General features: G+C 45.8%; 1 protein-coding gene across 14 annotated transcripts in view; it reads left to right on the forward strand.

Moving 5' to 3' along the window:
- ABAT (4-aminobutyrate aminotransferase) overlaps positions 1 to 16,123 on the forward strand; it is a 161,749-nt gene that overhangs the window by 92,514 nt on the left and 53,112 nt on the right. Inside the window, exons 2-3 of one of the 14 annotated variants that reach the window (XM_063796607.1) lie at positions 6,373 to 6,414; positions 8,877 to 8,952. The exons of 10 other annotated variants lie outside the window; for them this stretch is intronic. Coding sequence is in view for 1 of the 4 variants with exons in the window: in XM_063796608.1 (XP_063652678.1) it covers positions 6,393 to 6,414 (22 nt within the window). In the remaining 3 variants the exon portion in view is untranslated. Of the gene's footprint in view, positions 1 to 6,372; positions 6,415 to 6,822; positions 7,045 to 8,876; positions 8,953 to 16,123 lie in introns of those variants that run through there. 3 more of the 14 variants (XM_063796608.1, XM_016929381.4, XM_016929382.4) reach the window with 3 other exon arrangements.

The following is a 16,123-nucleotide window of genomic DNA, read 5'->3' on the forward strand; positions in this document are numbered from 1 at the left end:
CTTACATGTGTATGTATTTGCTGCCATGGGGAGGTGGTGCCAGTGTCTGTCAGTGCCTGTTATCTGTGGTGTTGGGGTGTGCAGGTGGGGGGGGCACACACCCTTGTACACCTGTGTACATGCGTGCACATGTGCCTGGCTCTCTGTGTGTAGGACACACAAATGTACTTAACAGATTTTTCAAGGACACTTTGTGAACACAGCAGGAGGAGACCCTTTAAAGTGGGGACAAAAAAATGAAAGATGGATATAGAAATGATGAGATAAGGAATTGCTCTTATCAATAGGCTTGCAACACCACAGTCCGCCTGCATCTGGTCCTAGGAAATGAAGTGAGGGTCACCTTGAAAAGGCATTTTTGTTCAAGCCGCTAAATAAATCCTTTCCCTTCGTTCTAAGGACAAGAACAGCACAAACACACACACCCCTTTCTCTTTGAAACTCAGGGGAATGGAAGGCTCAGGGGGCGCTGTCACTGGGCGTTTCAGATAGAGTTTGCAGTGAGAATCTCAGTTGACAGCCAGGGCGGCTCACGCCCAGAGTAGATGTCAGGAAGCTCTGGACAGCCGCTCTCTTCACATCTTGTGGCTGATTAGAAGTTCATTTTGAATTTTTTCCCAGAAGCAGCCTATGCCCCAAGAGGCAACCAGAAGAAAGCAATTTTAGAAAATGCAATTTCATTTGCAGGGCAAGATGTGGGAATCCTGACAGGTTGCCGCTGAAGATCCTGCAGTTGGTGTGTGCAAGCTGACAGCCAGGCCGCTGCCGGAGGAAGGGGGTCCTCTGTGCTTTGCATGTCTCTGGGTATTTGGGAAACTTGGCAGCCAGTTGCTCTAAGTGAACCCTGACTCTGGAGTAGGCACTGGGCACCCTGGCGGAGAGGACAGAGCCGGAGACAAGGACTGGCCTCAGGGAGTTTCCAGTTCAAATAGGAACAGACCCGATCACACGCGATACGCTCACCCTCAGACACATTGCTGCTGCCTGCATTTCCTCCGGGCTGCCATCCCCCTTCCCCTGCCCTGGCCTCTGTCTGCCACGGCTGCCCTTGTCTACCTGCCAAGCTCTAATTATCGTTAAACATCCCCTGTCACTGCTTCCCGGAAATCTTTAACTTCCACCCAAGAACAGCTGACACTATACGCCCTCCTCTACCTGCAGAAATCACTTGGAGCCTCTGACATCACGTGTCCAACCGACCTCTTTCTCCACATTTGCCCGTGAGCTGCACTTCATTTTGCAAGGACATAAAGAAGACTATTCACGCAACTACATGCAAAATGACTGGCTGGGATTCCTAAAACGCCAATGTCTTTTAAAAGGCAAAAGGGCTGAGAAATGGTTCCAGGTTAAAAGAGATTAAAGAGCCATGAGCCCAAATGCAATGTTTGATCCTAGGATGAAGCCTGGATCAGGGGAACAGAAAACACTTGTGGGCTGGGCTCAGTGGCTCATACCTGTAATCCCAGTGCTTTGGGAGTCCGAGGGAGGAGGATCACTTGAAGTCAAGAGTTAGAGACTAGGCTCAGGAATATAGCGAGACTCCATCTCTACAAAAAAAATATATATATAAAAATAAACTAACCAGACATAGTGGTGTGTGCCTGTGATCCCAGCTACTCAGGAGGCTGAGGCAAGAGGATCACCTGAGCCCAAGAGTTCGAGGCTGCAGTGAGCCATGAGCCGTGATCATGCCACTGCACTCCAGCCTAGGTGATAGAGCGAGACCCTGTCTCTAAAAAAAAAACAATTAAAGACATTTTAGGGATAAGTGGGAATATCTGAATATAGATTGTATGTTAGATAATAGTATTTATAGTATTTTTATGTCATGAATATGCCAATAATAAATAATAAATAAAAGATAATAGTATTTTATTAATGATACCTTCATGAGAGTGACTTTGTATCTCAGATCATTTGTACTGAGGTTATGTAAGAGAACGTTCTTGTTCTTAGAAGATACAGGCTGAAGGATTCAAGGATGAAATATCACAATGTCCACAACTAACTCAAATAATTCAGAAGATAGATAATAGAGTGGGCACGAGTGTGGCAAAATGTTAACAGTTTTGAGGATTACAGGCGGCTGTGGAACTATGTTCATAACTTTTATGTGGGTCTGAAGATTTTCCAGTGCCCAGGCTGGGCACTCTGCTTAGCTTTGTGCGTGGATTATCTCATTTCATCCTCAGAGCAGCTTGGGGATGGGAGAGCTCTATCACACCCATTTTCCAGTGGAGAAAACAGAGGCACAGCTAGTTGTAAGCCCAGGCCACATCATGCCCCCACCCCGTTTTGTGAAATTTAGTACTAAAGATACTACGTGGCTGTGTGATGTCAGGCAAATCACTTAACCTCTCTGTGATCTGTTTCCTTTTTTTTTTTTTTTTTTTTGCTACGAGTGGATAATTATAATATCAGAAGGTTGTTCTGATGGGTATTATGATATATAAAGAACTTAGAACAGGGTTTGGCCTAAAGTAAGTGATGAGCAAGTGTCTGCTGTTGCTGCTGCTAATTGTATTTGTTGCTGCAGTCGTGATCCCAGCACCCTCGCCTTGGCCAGTGATGGGGAAACCTGAAGGGTGTTTTTTCTTCTGTACCCAGGGCGTGCTTCATGGGTTTGTGATCTATATGGTCACACAGGGTCCCGTGTTCAGAAGATCCCCCCATGTCACTGGCTTGCAATTCGTAACCATTTTCTCACAAGGGGCCTCGAATATTTATTTTATGCACTGGGTCCCACACATCATGTAGCCAGCCCTGTCTGCTCTCCCTTTTTATTGGATCCCGTTGAGAGCCTCTCCTGGACTAAACTACTTGTGCCTACGTCATTGCAGCAGACAGGCCCAGGCAGGCCGTGGCATTTCAGCAGATCAGATTGTATGTTCCTGTGACCACACTGCAATCCTGATGCAATGCGTCAGCCCGCACAGGCCAGTACGGTAGCCGTTCATCACATCTGGTCATTGAGCATCTGAGACGTGGCTATTCTAAACTGTGATGTGCTGTGAGTGTGAAATTCACACCAGATTTTGAAGACTTAGCACACATCCGAAAAAGAAATGCAAAATATCTTATTAATAACTGTATTGATGGCCAGGCACTGTACCTCGCGTCTGTAATCCCAGCACTTTAGGAGGCCAAGGCGGGTGGATCACTTGAGGTCAGGAGTTTGAGACCAGCCTGACCAACATGGTGAAACTTTGTCTCTACTAAAAATACAAAAATTAGCCAGGAGTGATGGCACACACCTTTCATCCCAGCTACTCGGGAGGCTGAGGCAGGAGAATCGCTTGAACCTGGGAGGCGGAGGTTGCAGTGAGCCAAGATTGTGCCACTGCACTTCAGCCTGGGCAACAAGAGCAAAACTCCATCTCAAAAGTAATAATAATAACTATATTGATTATGTATCCAAATTATTACATTTTAGATACAATGGGTTAAATAAGATACATGAAAAAAATTGGTTTCAGCTGTTTTTGCTTTTTTCATATGGCTACCAGAAAATGTAAAATTACCTATGTGGTTTGCATTGAAAGCTTGTGTTATATTTCTTTTGGGCAGTACTGTCTTAGAGCAAACTACCTGTGCCTTCATTGTGACTCCAAACCAAACCAGACCAGCAGGTGACAGCGCAGTGAATTGATTTCTAAGTTACATTAATACACTCTAGCCCTGGTGCTGTAGCTTAGACCAGAGTCTCCCAATCAATCCATCAGGCACCTCTTTCTGTTCCTTCTTTTCTGTTCCTTTCTCTCTTAAGATAGTCCAAGACACTGATTTTTATACCCAGTGAGTTTGTCAAGTAGCCTAAAGATATTTTTGAGGCAACGTATTGGGTAAAAAGAAACTGAAGTTGGAATCAGAAGAACTAATTTAAGAATTAAATTAAAATCCCAAATCACCTCTTTTTTTTTTTCTTTTAGAGATGGGGTCTCGCTCTGTCACCCAGGCTGATCTCAATCTCCTGGGCTCAAGCGATCCTCTCACCTTGGCCTCCCAATGTGCTGGGATTACACATCAGGTCCCAGGTCACCTCTTCTCCATGAGGTGAGCTTGGGCATGTTATTTCTCTGTGCAAGGAAACAGAACAGCACTAGCTTTAAAGCCTCACAGACCCGAGTTTGAAGACTGGCTCTGCCGTTGACAAGCTGTGTGACATAGGATAAGCCACAACCCTCTCTGAACCTCAGTCTCATCCTCAGTCTCATAGCGTTGATGATGCATACTGTGTAATACTGTTGCAAGAATGGAATAAGATGAAGCAGAACAAATCTCCAACCCAGCAACTGGCACATGGCAGGTGTGCGCTTAATCCCTGCATTCTTAGTGGGATCAGTATTCCCAAGAGAGTGAACATTTATGGGAAAGAAAAGAAATCTTACTCTTTATGAATAAAGTACAGATATAAAATACAATACATAAGCAGATGTACAAATATCTGTGGAATTAAAATTTCATGGGGTATGTAGCTAATAAAGAATCTTTAGGGGAATGGCAATGAAAAAAAGTTTGAGAAACATTGCATTAATCTGACGGATGGGACTCAGAGGTTGCTTTTCAGTTCAGTTCCTGTAGTTGTCAGAGTATAGGGCTGAAACTCCATGATTGAATTCAACAAGTGTTTTTGAGCACCTACAATAGCCAGGCACCGTTCTGGACCCTGGAAATGGAGGGCACCCTCTAGGTACATGCTTCCCAGAGCTGGTCTCTGAGGTCCCCTGAGCCAGCCCCTGCCTCTGGGAAGATGACCCCTAAATGGCAGCCTCAGTCAGGGGGCAGGGTTTTAGAGAACAACAGGAACAGAAGTATTTGCCTCCCAGGAGTAGATAAGACGGTGTATGTGAAACCTTGACATGATTGGCATTCATTCATAAAATCAGAGCAGATACCTGCACACACAGGCAGAAATGAAAGATACTTTGAATTACAGAAAAGTTAAGGTCTTTGCAAGTGCATGTCGGAATGCTGCCAGGCACACAGCGTGACTCCAGCCACCAACAAAGTGTTTCCAAGTCTGGAGCTGTGTGGTCCTTGAAGGAGATATAAATGTTTCACTTGTTATATGCTGTGATTTTTGCATACTTAGCAGTTTCTGGAGTCCGTGAAAGTGGTTTGTTTTCTCTGAACGGGAAGTGCGTTTCCTCCAATCACACCGACCTGATTTGTTTGTTGCTTGTTGGGCCTCCCCACGGGAACACGAGATCCCACAGAACACAGCAGGACGTGTCCTTGTTTACTGAGGAATCTCTGGGGCTCAGCACAGGTGTGCAGAAAGCATTTATTGAACTGAACAAACAGATTTTACAAGCCGGACCTTCTGTGGCGTTGGCCCGGGTAGCTACTTCAGCGTAGGTACAAGCATCCTTTCTAGGCCAATTCCATTCTTTCACTCCTCCTCCCTTGTAGGATCAGAAATCCAAAGCTAGCTTATCCTTTTGCAGATGTTTCTTTCCATATTATTTCCTACCTCCAGAACAAAGGCTATCTGTGTCTCACATTCGGAGGCTTGGATTTGAAGCCCTGTCTGTTCATTTTTCTCTCCAGTTTTTTCACAGGCTGGGTAACTACCTGCCTGCTAGCAACGATGTGTTCGTTCTCCCTGGATTCCTGATTGAGGTGGGCAGAGAGGACTCTGAGACAGGAGCATGAGGATGAAAGAGGTTGAGGCGGATCAGCTTGTTTCTCATGAAATCTGGATGTTGAGGCTGGTAGCAGGACCACCGCATGTGCCAATAGTCTTTAGCAGCTCATCAGGCCATAGAAGAAGTGCCTTTACTAACTTCAAGTCCAGCCTGGGAAACGTAGTGAGACCTTGTCTCTCCCTCTCTAAAAAAAGAAGAAAGAAGAAGGAGTAGGAGGAGGAGGAGGAGAAGGAGAAGGAAAAAAAGAAGTTGTTCACAATTTTTGTTTACTCGTTTATTTATTTTTGAGGTGGAGTTTCACTCTTGTCGCCAGGTTGGAGAGCAGTGGCACCATCTCTACTCACTGCAACATTCACTTCTCAGGTTTAAGCAATTCTCCTGCCTCAGCCTCCCAAGTAGCTGGAACTACAGGCACCTGCCACCACGCCCAGCTGATTTCTGTATTTTTTTTTGTAGAGTTGGGACTTCACCATTTTGGCCAGGCTGGTCTCGAACTTTTGACCTCAGGTGATCTGCCTGCCTCGGCCTCCCAAAGTGCTAGGATTACAGGCGTGAGCCATCGTGCCCAGCCAAAATGCACAATTTTAAAGAGCTCTTTGGAAACAGAAAATGGCCTGCAACAGGCATCTCTTCCACATCCTATGTACTTTCTTCAATTGACCCTAAGCCAGTTGAGTGCCTCCTGACCTCACAAATAGATTTCATTCTTCTCATTTTACAGATGCAGAAACTAAGGCCCTGATGAGTTCAGCAACTTGCCTAGGTAATATATATGGCCCAGCCACACTTTAGACCCAATTTCTGGCTCTTGTTACTTTCCCCACATCATTCTCAGTCTTTCTTAGGAATGGACATTTGCCTGTTTCCAAGAACAGTATTTCTGTCTCCCTATACAAGTCACTGATAATTTTATGATGCCCAAGAGGCAGGTGATAGGAAGTCATGCCTGCAGGGAGAGAGGACTGGGGCCCATGCGGAGGGGAAAGTCAGAAGAGGCTGTTGCAGCTGAAGTCGGAGGAGAAAGGTGGATGTGAGATAAAGCCTCTGTCCCTGTGCCACTGCCCCTGAATGGGGCCCTGTTAGCCCCATCTGCACAGGCCCATGGCTCCGGCTTTATGGGCTGCTATGGCAACCCCTGGCCTTGACAACTGAAGTGCACTTGGCTGAGTGTGTCTTTGTGTCCCTTTGAGTCTGCAGAGAAGCCAGCAGCTGGGGCTGCAGACGGGAAAGGAATGTCCTCAGCATCTGCCAGCACTTTTGTCTTGGTCCCAACGGCTGATAGGAAAATGAGAGGCAGGGTCTTTTCTAGAGAGATCTGGGGGGTCCATTTCTAGCCGATGATGCATGCAAAGAGTTCGTGTTCACAGGACCTGGGAAGCAGCGGAGTAGAAAGGTGAGTCAGACGCCATCTTCATAGGCTGCTTGTTGAGCATTTACTGTTTATTCAATGATTGTTTGCAGCCAGGCACTGCTCTGGGGCTGGGGAAACAGTAAGGACTTCTGCCAGCCCACAAAATAGTTCCAATTGCTATTACTCCCATTTTACAGATCAGGAAACTGAGGCACAGAGACGTTACTTAATGTGCCTGAGGTTATACGGCAGGTCAGTGAGAGGCCAGGGATGTCTAGTCTGGGGGTAAGATCATTTTGAAGGATGCAAGACTGGGGAGATGCAGGGAAGAAGCAGTTTCATATCCAGCACCTCACACTCTGCCTCCACAGGCTTTTTTCTCCCTGTATCCATGGGATGTTTGACCTCCAGTTCCAGGGATTTGAGGATCATGAAGACCTGTGGTCATATGCGGGGCCCACCGTCCACCCTTTATGGTAATTAACAGTAGTTCTCAGCCTCCGAGCCTCCAGAGCTTCCCCCGGTGCCCAGGTCACACCTGTGAGACTCAGACCTACTTAGTCTGGGTGGGGCTTTGACACAAGTGTAAGCTTCTGGTGAGCGAGCGTCAGGTGCAGCCAATGCTAGAAATTTCTGGCTTTTGAGCTCTAAGACCTTGAACAAGCCTTTTAGGCTTCTGAACCGGTTTTATAAGGCCAATCCTGCAGATTACCCAAAGGACCTATGGAAGGTCTATTGCACGTGGTAGGTGAACAGTAAGTAAATAAATGGGAGCTGGTACTTTTACTATGATTATTCTTTCTCCAGAGCAAATTGGAAGAATTTGTTTCCACTTTCACCTGAATTCCTTTCACTTTTACTGATTTAAACATTGAACTCGGCCTCTTAGCTCATCTCGCCCCTCCCCGCAATGCACCAGGCACACGAAGGAAGCAGAGAGAGCTAATTTGCATTTTAATCAAAAGAAAAAGGACGAGGAGAGGTGGGTGGGACTGAAGAGCTCACTATCTGGCTAGACCAGGGTTTTGACTTGTTTTGACTGAGACACACAGTAAGGAAGAGAACTTACTTCAGGCCCACTGCACAGCTGAAACAAAAATTACCAGCATTTGCTATGTACCCTGACAATTCCTATTCTGTTTGATTTACTGATGGATTTAAATTTCTCTTTCAGTTCTGATCATGTCAAGGAAAAGGTCCCCATGTGATGCCAGCCTGCCTTTAACACCTGTCTGCTCTCTGCCAGTCTCTAGGGAACGGAGGGAGCCAGGCCTGGGGCTATAGCCTTGGGCAGTCCACTCTGTCTGGCTTTTAATTGAATAACTTGCTTTGATTTTATTATGTTCTTTTCCTAGTTGCCTTTGTAGCAAATAAAACTTGAGGGGGGAAGGTAGCAATTAGGTTTTTTTATTTGTTATATTTTTCTTTGTAGAGACAGAGGTTTCACCATGTTAGCCAGGCTAGTCTCAAACGCCTGGCCTCAGCTGATCCATCTGCCTCGGCATCCCAAAATTCTGGGATTACAGGCATGAGCCACCACACCTGGCTAGAAGGTAGCAATTGGAAAGGATTCTAGGAAAATTACCTTTTTAAATTGAAAAAGCAAGTTGATTTCAAGAAAAATGTTGAGTAAACACAAGTCATATGAGACATAAAAGCTGAAAGGAAGGGTAGGTAGTATGCTAAGAACTGAGGTTCGGGAAATGCATGGGGGAGATTGGGGGTCTCAGAGACCGGGAGGGCCAACAACCAGCCTGCTGTAACTTCAGATTTTCAGATTTCTCCAACCTCCTTGGTCACAATTTCATGGCGTGCCAGTGCTCTGAAAGCACCTCCCTTCTAACCAGGAATCCTTCACCTGCTTCTTTCCCCAGATGCGCACATCCAGGGTCTAGCGGATTGCAAAGGGCCTGGTAGAATCAAAGAGGGATATACTAACGCCACTTCCAGGTAGGAGCAAGGCTTGGGGAAAATGCTGTGGCAAATTCTCAGTAATATGGAACTCTTAGCACGCTTGCCAGGTGTTTCTCAGAGTCCGAACGGGCCTTAGAAACAATGTGATCCAGCCAGGCAAGGTGGCTCATGCCTGTAATTCCAGGACTCTGGGAGGCCGAGGGATCACTTGAGGTCAGGAGTTCAAGACCAGCCTAGCCAACATGGTGAAACCCTGTCTCTACAAAACATACAAAAATTAGCCAGGTGTGGTGGCGTGCACCTGTAATCCCAGCTGCTCAGGAAGCTGAGGCAGGAGAATCACTTGAATCTGGGAGGCAGAGGTTACAGTGAGCCAAGATCACACCAGTGCACTCCAGCCTGGGTGACAGAGTAAGACCGTGTCTCTCAAAAAAATAAAATAAAGAGAGGAAGCCGAGAGGCTATTTAGGATATCATTGCCTTCATCCAGGAGAAGGATGATGGCAAGTTGGGCCAGAGCATGTTGGAGACTTGCGCACCAGCAGGGATATACTGGAACTCTGGGCACCCAGCTCCCTTCTATCATCATTGATGCTTCAGGCATCTGTACCAAGAAAGAGAGCCTTCCCTTGTGGCAGCCTGCATCTGGGGTTTCCAGTGCAAGCCTGCAGGGAAAGTCTGCCTATCTGTGGGGCCTCTTTCCTTGGCAATTCCAGAAATCTCCAGGGATCTCAGACCATAGGGCTCTAGAATCAATGACTACATCTTCAGCAGAAAGTATAAGACAGGAGCAAGTCAGGGACAGAGTAAATGCAAATGACTTGTGTGCCTATGATTGTCCAGGATGTGTTCATCCATTATCCCCAATTCCCAGCACAACCCTGCAGTGAGAGAGGCATCACCATCTCCAATCTACAAATCAGGAAACTGAGGCTCAGAGCGTTTTCGTAAGTTTCACCCTGTTATACAAGTACCTAAGATAGGGCAGTGGTTTGGATCCAAGCTTTATATATATATATATATATATTTTTTTTTTTTTTTTTTTTTTTTTTGAGACGGATTCTTGCTCTGTCGCCCAGGCTGGAGTGCAGTGGCACGATCTAGGCTCACTGCAACCCCCACCTCCCGGGTTCAAGCAATTCTCCTGTCTCAGCCTCCCCAGTAGCTGGGATTACAGGCGCACACCACCATTCATGGCTAATTTTTATATTTTTAGTAGAGACAGGATTTCACCATTTTGGCCAGGCTGGTCTTGAACTCCTGACCTCAGGTGATCCATCCACCTCAGCCTCCCAAAGTGCTGGGATTCCAAGTGTGAGTCACTGCGCCCAGCCCCAAGCTTTATATTTTAAAACCCAGGCTCAAATACCACCTCCATGCACAACCCACATATCTTAATTATCTATTATGGTGCACATAACAGACATCACTAATCTATCACATTTTTTTCCCCTGAAAACCTAAAAGAGTGCTTCCTGCTAACAGGTCAAAAAATAATGAAAAATAAAAAATAAATTAAGTAAACCTAAAAGAGGCCGTAAAATCTTTTTGTTCCCTGCTCCAAATAGGCAATACTCATTGGCCAGCACTGGCACGTGTTGTAACATTTATTTGCCATTTCAATACTGCACAGAAAATTAGCTTCTCTCGGCTAGGCATGGTGGTTCACACCTGTAATCCCTGCACTTTGAGAGGCCAAGGTGGGAGGACTGCTTGAGCCCAGGAGTTCAAGATCAGCCTGGGCAACATGGTGAAACCCCATCTCTCCAAAAAAGAAATACAAAAATTAGCCAGGTGTGGTGGCATGTGCCTATAGTCCCAGCTACTCGGTAGGCTGAGATGGGAGGATCACTTGAGCCTGGGAGCTAGAGGTTGCTGAGATGGCACCACTGCACTCCAGCTTGGGCAATAGAGCCAGACCTTGTCTCAGGAAAAAAAAAAAAAAACAATGGCAGTCTTGGGGTCACACAGCCTGTAGCAGGTGGAAATTGAAGAATAAGTCTGTGTGATCAGAGTGTGTCATTACTCTACACACACTTCTTTGGTCCTCTCTTCCCATCTACAGAAGACAGCCAACTCCATAATCTCTTTTTCTCTTTTCTTTTTTTTTTTTTTTTTGAGATGGAGTCTCACTCTGTTGCCCAGGCTGGATTGCAGTGGCGCCATCTCGGCTCACTGCAACCTCCGCCTCCCAGGTCCAAGGGATTCTCCCGCCTCAGCCTCCAAAGTAGCTGGGATTACAGGCGCCTGCCACCACGCCCGGCTAATTTTGTATTTTTAATAAAGACGGGGTTTCTCCATGTTGGTCAGGCTGGTCTCGAACTCCTGACCTCAGGTGATCTACCCGTCTCGGCCTCCCAAAGTGCTAGGATTATAGGCGTGAGCCACCGCGCCTGGCTTTTTCATTTTTATTAAGATAAACATAACATTAACCTTTTTAAGTGAAAATTCAGACCGTTTTAGAACATCCACAATGCTATGCAGCCACCACCGCTATCTAATTCCAGATTTTTTTCATCACCCCAGAGACCCCTGTACCCATTAAGCAGTCATCTCTTATTCCTCCCAGGCCCCTGGCAACCACTAATTTATTTTCTGTCTTTATAGATTTACCTACTCTTGAAGGTTCCTATAAATGGATTCGTAGACTATGGGGCATTTTACCTCTGCATTCATTCATATAGCATAAAAAATATTTTGAGATTTATCCATGTTGTAGCATGTGTCAGAACTTCATTCCTTTTTATGACTGAATAATATTTCGTTGTAAGGGTAGACCATGTTTTGTTTATTCATTCCTCCATTGATCGACATCTGGGCTTTTTCTACCTTTCGGCGATTGTGAATAGCGCTGCTATGTGTATTTGTTTGAGTCTCTGTTTTCAGTTCTTTGGGTTGATGCAAAGGTCATTTCCTTTTGCACCAACCTAGTACTTAGGGGTGGAATTGCTGGGTCATGTAGTAGTAATTCTAGGCTTAACTTTTTGAGGAACTTGTAATTCTGAAAAGGCCGTGCCAACTCTAGGACTGAGGGTTTAAGAGCTAATCCCTGACTTCTTACTCCTCATCAACTCCCACCCCAGTGGGTGCCCTCCAACATACCTGCCTCGAGAACCCCTCCCCAGCTCAGTGACCCCAGCATCTCATTGACATGCTGAGTGCATGCTCCCTGCCCCTCCCTGGGAGCCTGCCTAAACACAGACCCTTCTATTCTTTCTAATTTTTTTTGTACCCATTAACTATCCACCTCCCATTCAACCCCCCACTACCCTTCCCAGCCTCTGGTAACCATCCTTCTACTCTCTATGCCCATGACTTCAATTGATTTGATTTTTAGATCCCACAAATAAGTGAGAACACATGCCACTTGTCTTTGTGTGCCTGGCTTATTTCACTTAACATGATGATCTCCAGTTCCATCCACGTTGTTGCAAAAGACTAGATCTTTTTTTTTTTTTTTTGAGATGGAGTCTCGATCTGTCGCCCAGGCTGGAGTGCAGTGGCGCCATCTCGGCTCACTGCAACCTCCGCCTCCCGGGTTCAAGCGATTCTCCTGCCTCAGCCTCCCTAGTAACTGGGACTACAGGCATGGGTCACCACACCCAGATGATTTTTTTTTTTTTGTAGAGATGGGGTTTTGCCATGTTCACCAGGCTGGCCTCAGGTGATCCACCTGCCTCAGCCTCCCAAAGTGCTGGGATTACAGGTGTGAGCCACTGCGCTGAATAGTACTCCATTGCATGTATGAACCACATTTTCTTTATCCATTCATCTGTTATTGGACACTCAGGTTGCTTCCAAATCTTAGCTATTGTAAGCAGTGCTGCAACAAACATAGGAGTGCAGATATCTCTTCGATATACTGAGTTCCTTCCTTTTGTTTATTTACCCAGCAGTGGGATTCCTGGATCATATGGTAGCTCAATTTTTAGTTTTTTGAGGAACCTCCAACTGTTCTCCATAGTGGTTGTACTAGTTTACGTTCCCACTAACAATGTACAAGGGTTCCCTTTGCTCCACATCCTCTCCAGCATTTGTTATTGCCTGTCTTTTGGATATAAGCCATGTTAACTGGGGTGAGATGACAGCTCTTTGTAGTTTTGATTTGCCTTCTCTGATGATCAGTGATGTCAAGCACCTTTTCATATGCTTGTTTGCCATTTGTATGTCTTCTTTTGAGAAATATCTATTCAAATCTTTTGTCCATTTTTTGATCGAATTAAGAGTTTTTTTCTATAGAGTTGTTTGAGCTCCTTTGTATATTCTGGTTATTAATCCCTTGTCAGAGGAGTAGTTTGTAAATATTTTCTCTTGTTCTGTGGGTTGCCTCTTCGCTTTGTTGATTGTATCCTTTGCTGGAGCACAGACCCTTCTGGATGCAACTAGAGCAGCTGGGCTCCCTCCTCCCTTTGAGAGGGTCTCCAGAGGGCCCTATCAATCAAGATCAGCCTAGAAATTGTTGCTGGGGGTTGGCTCCAGCTGACCGCACCTTCACCTTCCCTCCCAGTGCTCTATGATTTCATACCACACCCACTCTCACTGTGCACCAGGATCCTTTGCTACTCCGTGTCATCATACACCTCCGAACACTTGCCTTATCCCTGCTTTCTTCTTTGCCTTATGAAATCTCCTAACTTTTGAAGATGCAGCTCAGGCAACACCTCCCTGACATTGCCACCCCAGCCAGAAAGAATCTCCCCATGTTCCCTTAGCACTTCACTCACACCAGCAAAATAGTCGTGATTCTGTTCTATCTTATGCAGAATTTGTTGTTGACAGTGAACTGGAAAATTTTTATGTACATATCATGCTGGGTTATTTTAAGAAATTATTCACATGATGGGTAAAGCAGCCTAGTACATTAAATTCTTCCATTTTTTTTCCGCTCATAGTTCTCTGCCACTAAATTATGAGCTTCAGAAAGAAAGCAATTTATCCATCTTGGTTTCTCCTAAGAGAAGTGATGACTTGGCCAGGAGCGGTGGCTCATGCCTGTAATCCCAACTGTTTGGGAGTCCAAGATGGTAGGATCACTTGAGCTCAAGAGTTCGAGACCAGCCTGGGCAAAATAGCAAGGCCTCATCTCTACTAAAAATTTTAAAAAATTAGCCAGGCATGATGGCACATGCCTATAGTCCCAGCTACTTGGACGGCTGAGATGGGAAGATTGCTAGAGCCCGGGCGATAGAGGCTGCAGTGAGCCCTGATCGCCCCACTGCACTCCAGCCTGGGCGACAGAGTGAGACCCTGTCAGAGAGAGAGAGAGAGAGATTGATTATATCTAAACGATGCAGTGCCTTGCTGATAACAGGTTCCTAATTAACTTTTGTTGATTGAATTAGTGGGTGAGAGGGAGTGAATGAATGACATTAACTCTTCCAATTGTTTGAAATATATTGTGCTAAGAATTAATGTCTAACAGAGATCAGATTTTGTTATAAGGCCAATTTTCAACTGCAGGCCACCAAAATGTCACCACAGTATATTTTCCAATGTGACATTTTGTAATTGAAAACGTGTGGGTTTGGCTCTCACTTTTGCAGAATATTCAAATGTTGAGTTCTCTGAGACATTCGGAGTTTCAAAAACGTGTTTAATGGAAATTGACTTGTGTGACGCCTCAGTGCTCCCAGTTTGAGACAAGTGGTTTTAAGGGAAAGACATGAACTGCACTTTCTTCATAGTTACTCTGTTGCTAAATTAATAGGCTTGCATTGAGTCGGATATCCTAGAATAGAAAAAAAAAATCCATTGAGTTATTAAGAAAAGAGTTTGGGCCATGCACAGTGGCTCACACCTGTAATTCCAGCACTTTGGGAGGCCGAGGCGGGTTGATCACAAGGTCAGGAGATTGAGAACCTTCTGGCCAACATGGTGAAACCTCATCTCTACTAAAAATACACAAATTAGCCAGGTGTGGTGGCACATGTCTATAATCCCAGCTACTCGGGAGGCTGAGGCAGGAGAATCGCTTGAACCAGGGAGTCAGAGGTTGCAGTGAGCCGAGATCACGCCACTGCACTCCAGCCTGGCAATAGAATGAGACTCCATCTCAAAAAAAAAGAGTTTGGTTTCTCAGTTAATTCATGGCCACACTTTCCAAGCCCACACTTTCTCAAAAAGTTTCCTCTGGTGAAAAGCAATAAAATTTATTCTGTGAACTAGGTCATTTTTATTCATGAAGCCTCATATCAATAATAGCTAGGGGCCGGGCACGGTGGCTCACGCCTCTAATCTCAGCACCTTGGGAGGCCAAGGCAGGCAGATCACTTGAGCTCAGGAGTTCAAGACCATCCTTCACAACATGACAAAAACCAGGCTCTACTGAAAATACAAAAATTAGCTGGGTGTGGCGGCGTTCGCCTGTAGTTCCAGGTACTTGGGAGGTGGCAGGATGGCCTGACCCTGGGGGAGGCAGAGGTTGCAGTGAGCTAAGATTACACCACTGCTCTCCAGCCTGAGTGACAGAGCCAGACCCTGTCTCAACAAAAACGAAAACAAAAACAGCTAGGTGTTTTGTTATTAGCTGGATTAACTGATGTTACAATGCATAGAGGCAGGGGCTTTGGGGTCAGACAGTCTCAGGTAAGCCTATGACTGAGGCCAAATGTCATAACCTCTCTGAGCCTCCCTTTTATCATCTCTGAACAGGGAGATTACCCTACTCCTATAGATGTTTGAGCAAAGAGAAGGGAGTAATGTACCCTTCAGAATGTCTCACACAGACCAGGCACCATGGCTCATGCCTATAATCCCAGCACTTTAGGAGCCAAGATGGGAGGGTCATTTGAGCACAGGAGTTTGAGACCAGCCTGGGCAACATAGCGAGACCCCTGTCTCTAAAAATATATATATTTAAAAATTAGCTGGGCATGGTGGTGCATGCCTGTAGTCCCAGCTACTTGGCGGGGCTAAGGTGGGAGGATCTCTTGAGCCCAGGAGTTCAAGGCTGCAGTGAGCAATGATCACGCCACTGCTCTCTAGTCTTTCTTTTGTCTAGCCCTTTTTTGTCTTAAAAAAAAAAAAAAAAGACCCTGTTTGAATGCTGGATCATCTCAGTGGGTAGAGGGTGTCAGGACTCTGGCCCAGCCCTGTCTAGTCAACCATGGCCAGTAGGGCCAGGTCTACGCCCCCGCAGAGGAATGGGGAAGTATCTGAGAATGGGGAGGAAGGAAGTGCAGAGCAGACACGCCAGAAGATACTTCCT

The sequence above is a fragment of the Pan troglodytes genome, chromosome 18 (genome assembly GCF_028858775.2).
Source record: "Pan troglodytes isolate AG18354 chromosome 18, NHGRI_mPanTro3-v2.0_pri, whole genome shotgun sequence".
In the NCBI taxonomy this organism is placed as follows: Eukaryota; Metazoa; Chordata; class Mammalia; order Primates; family Hominidae; genus Pan; species Pan troglodytes.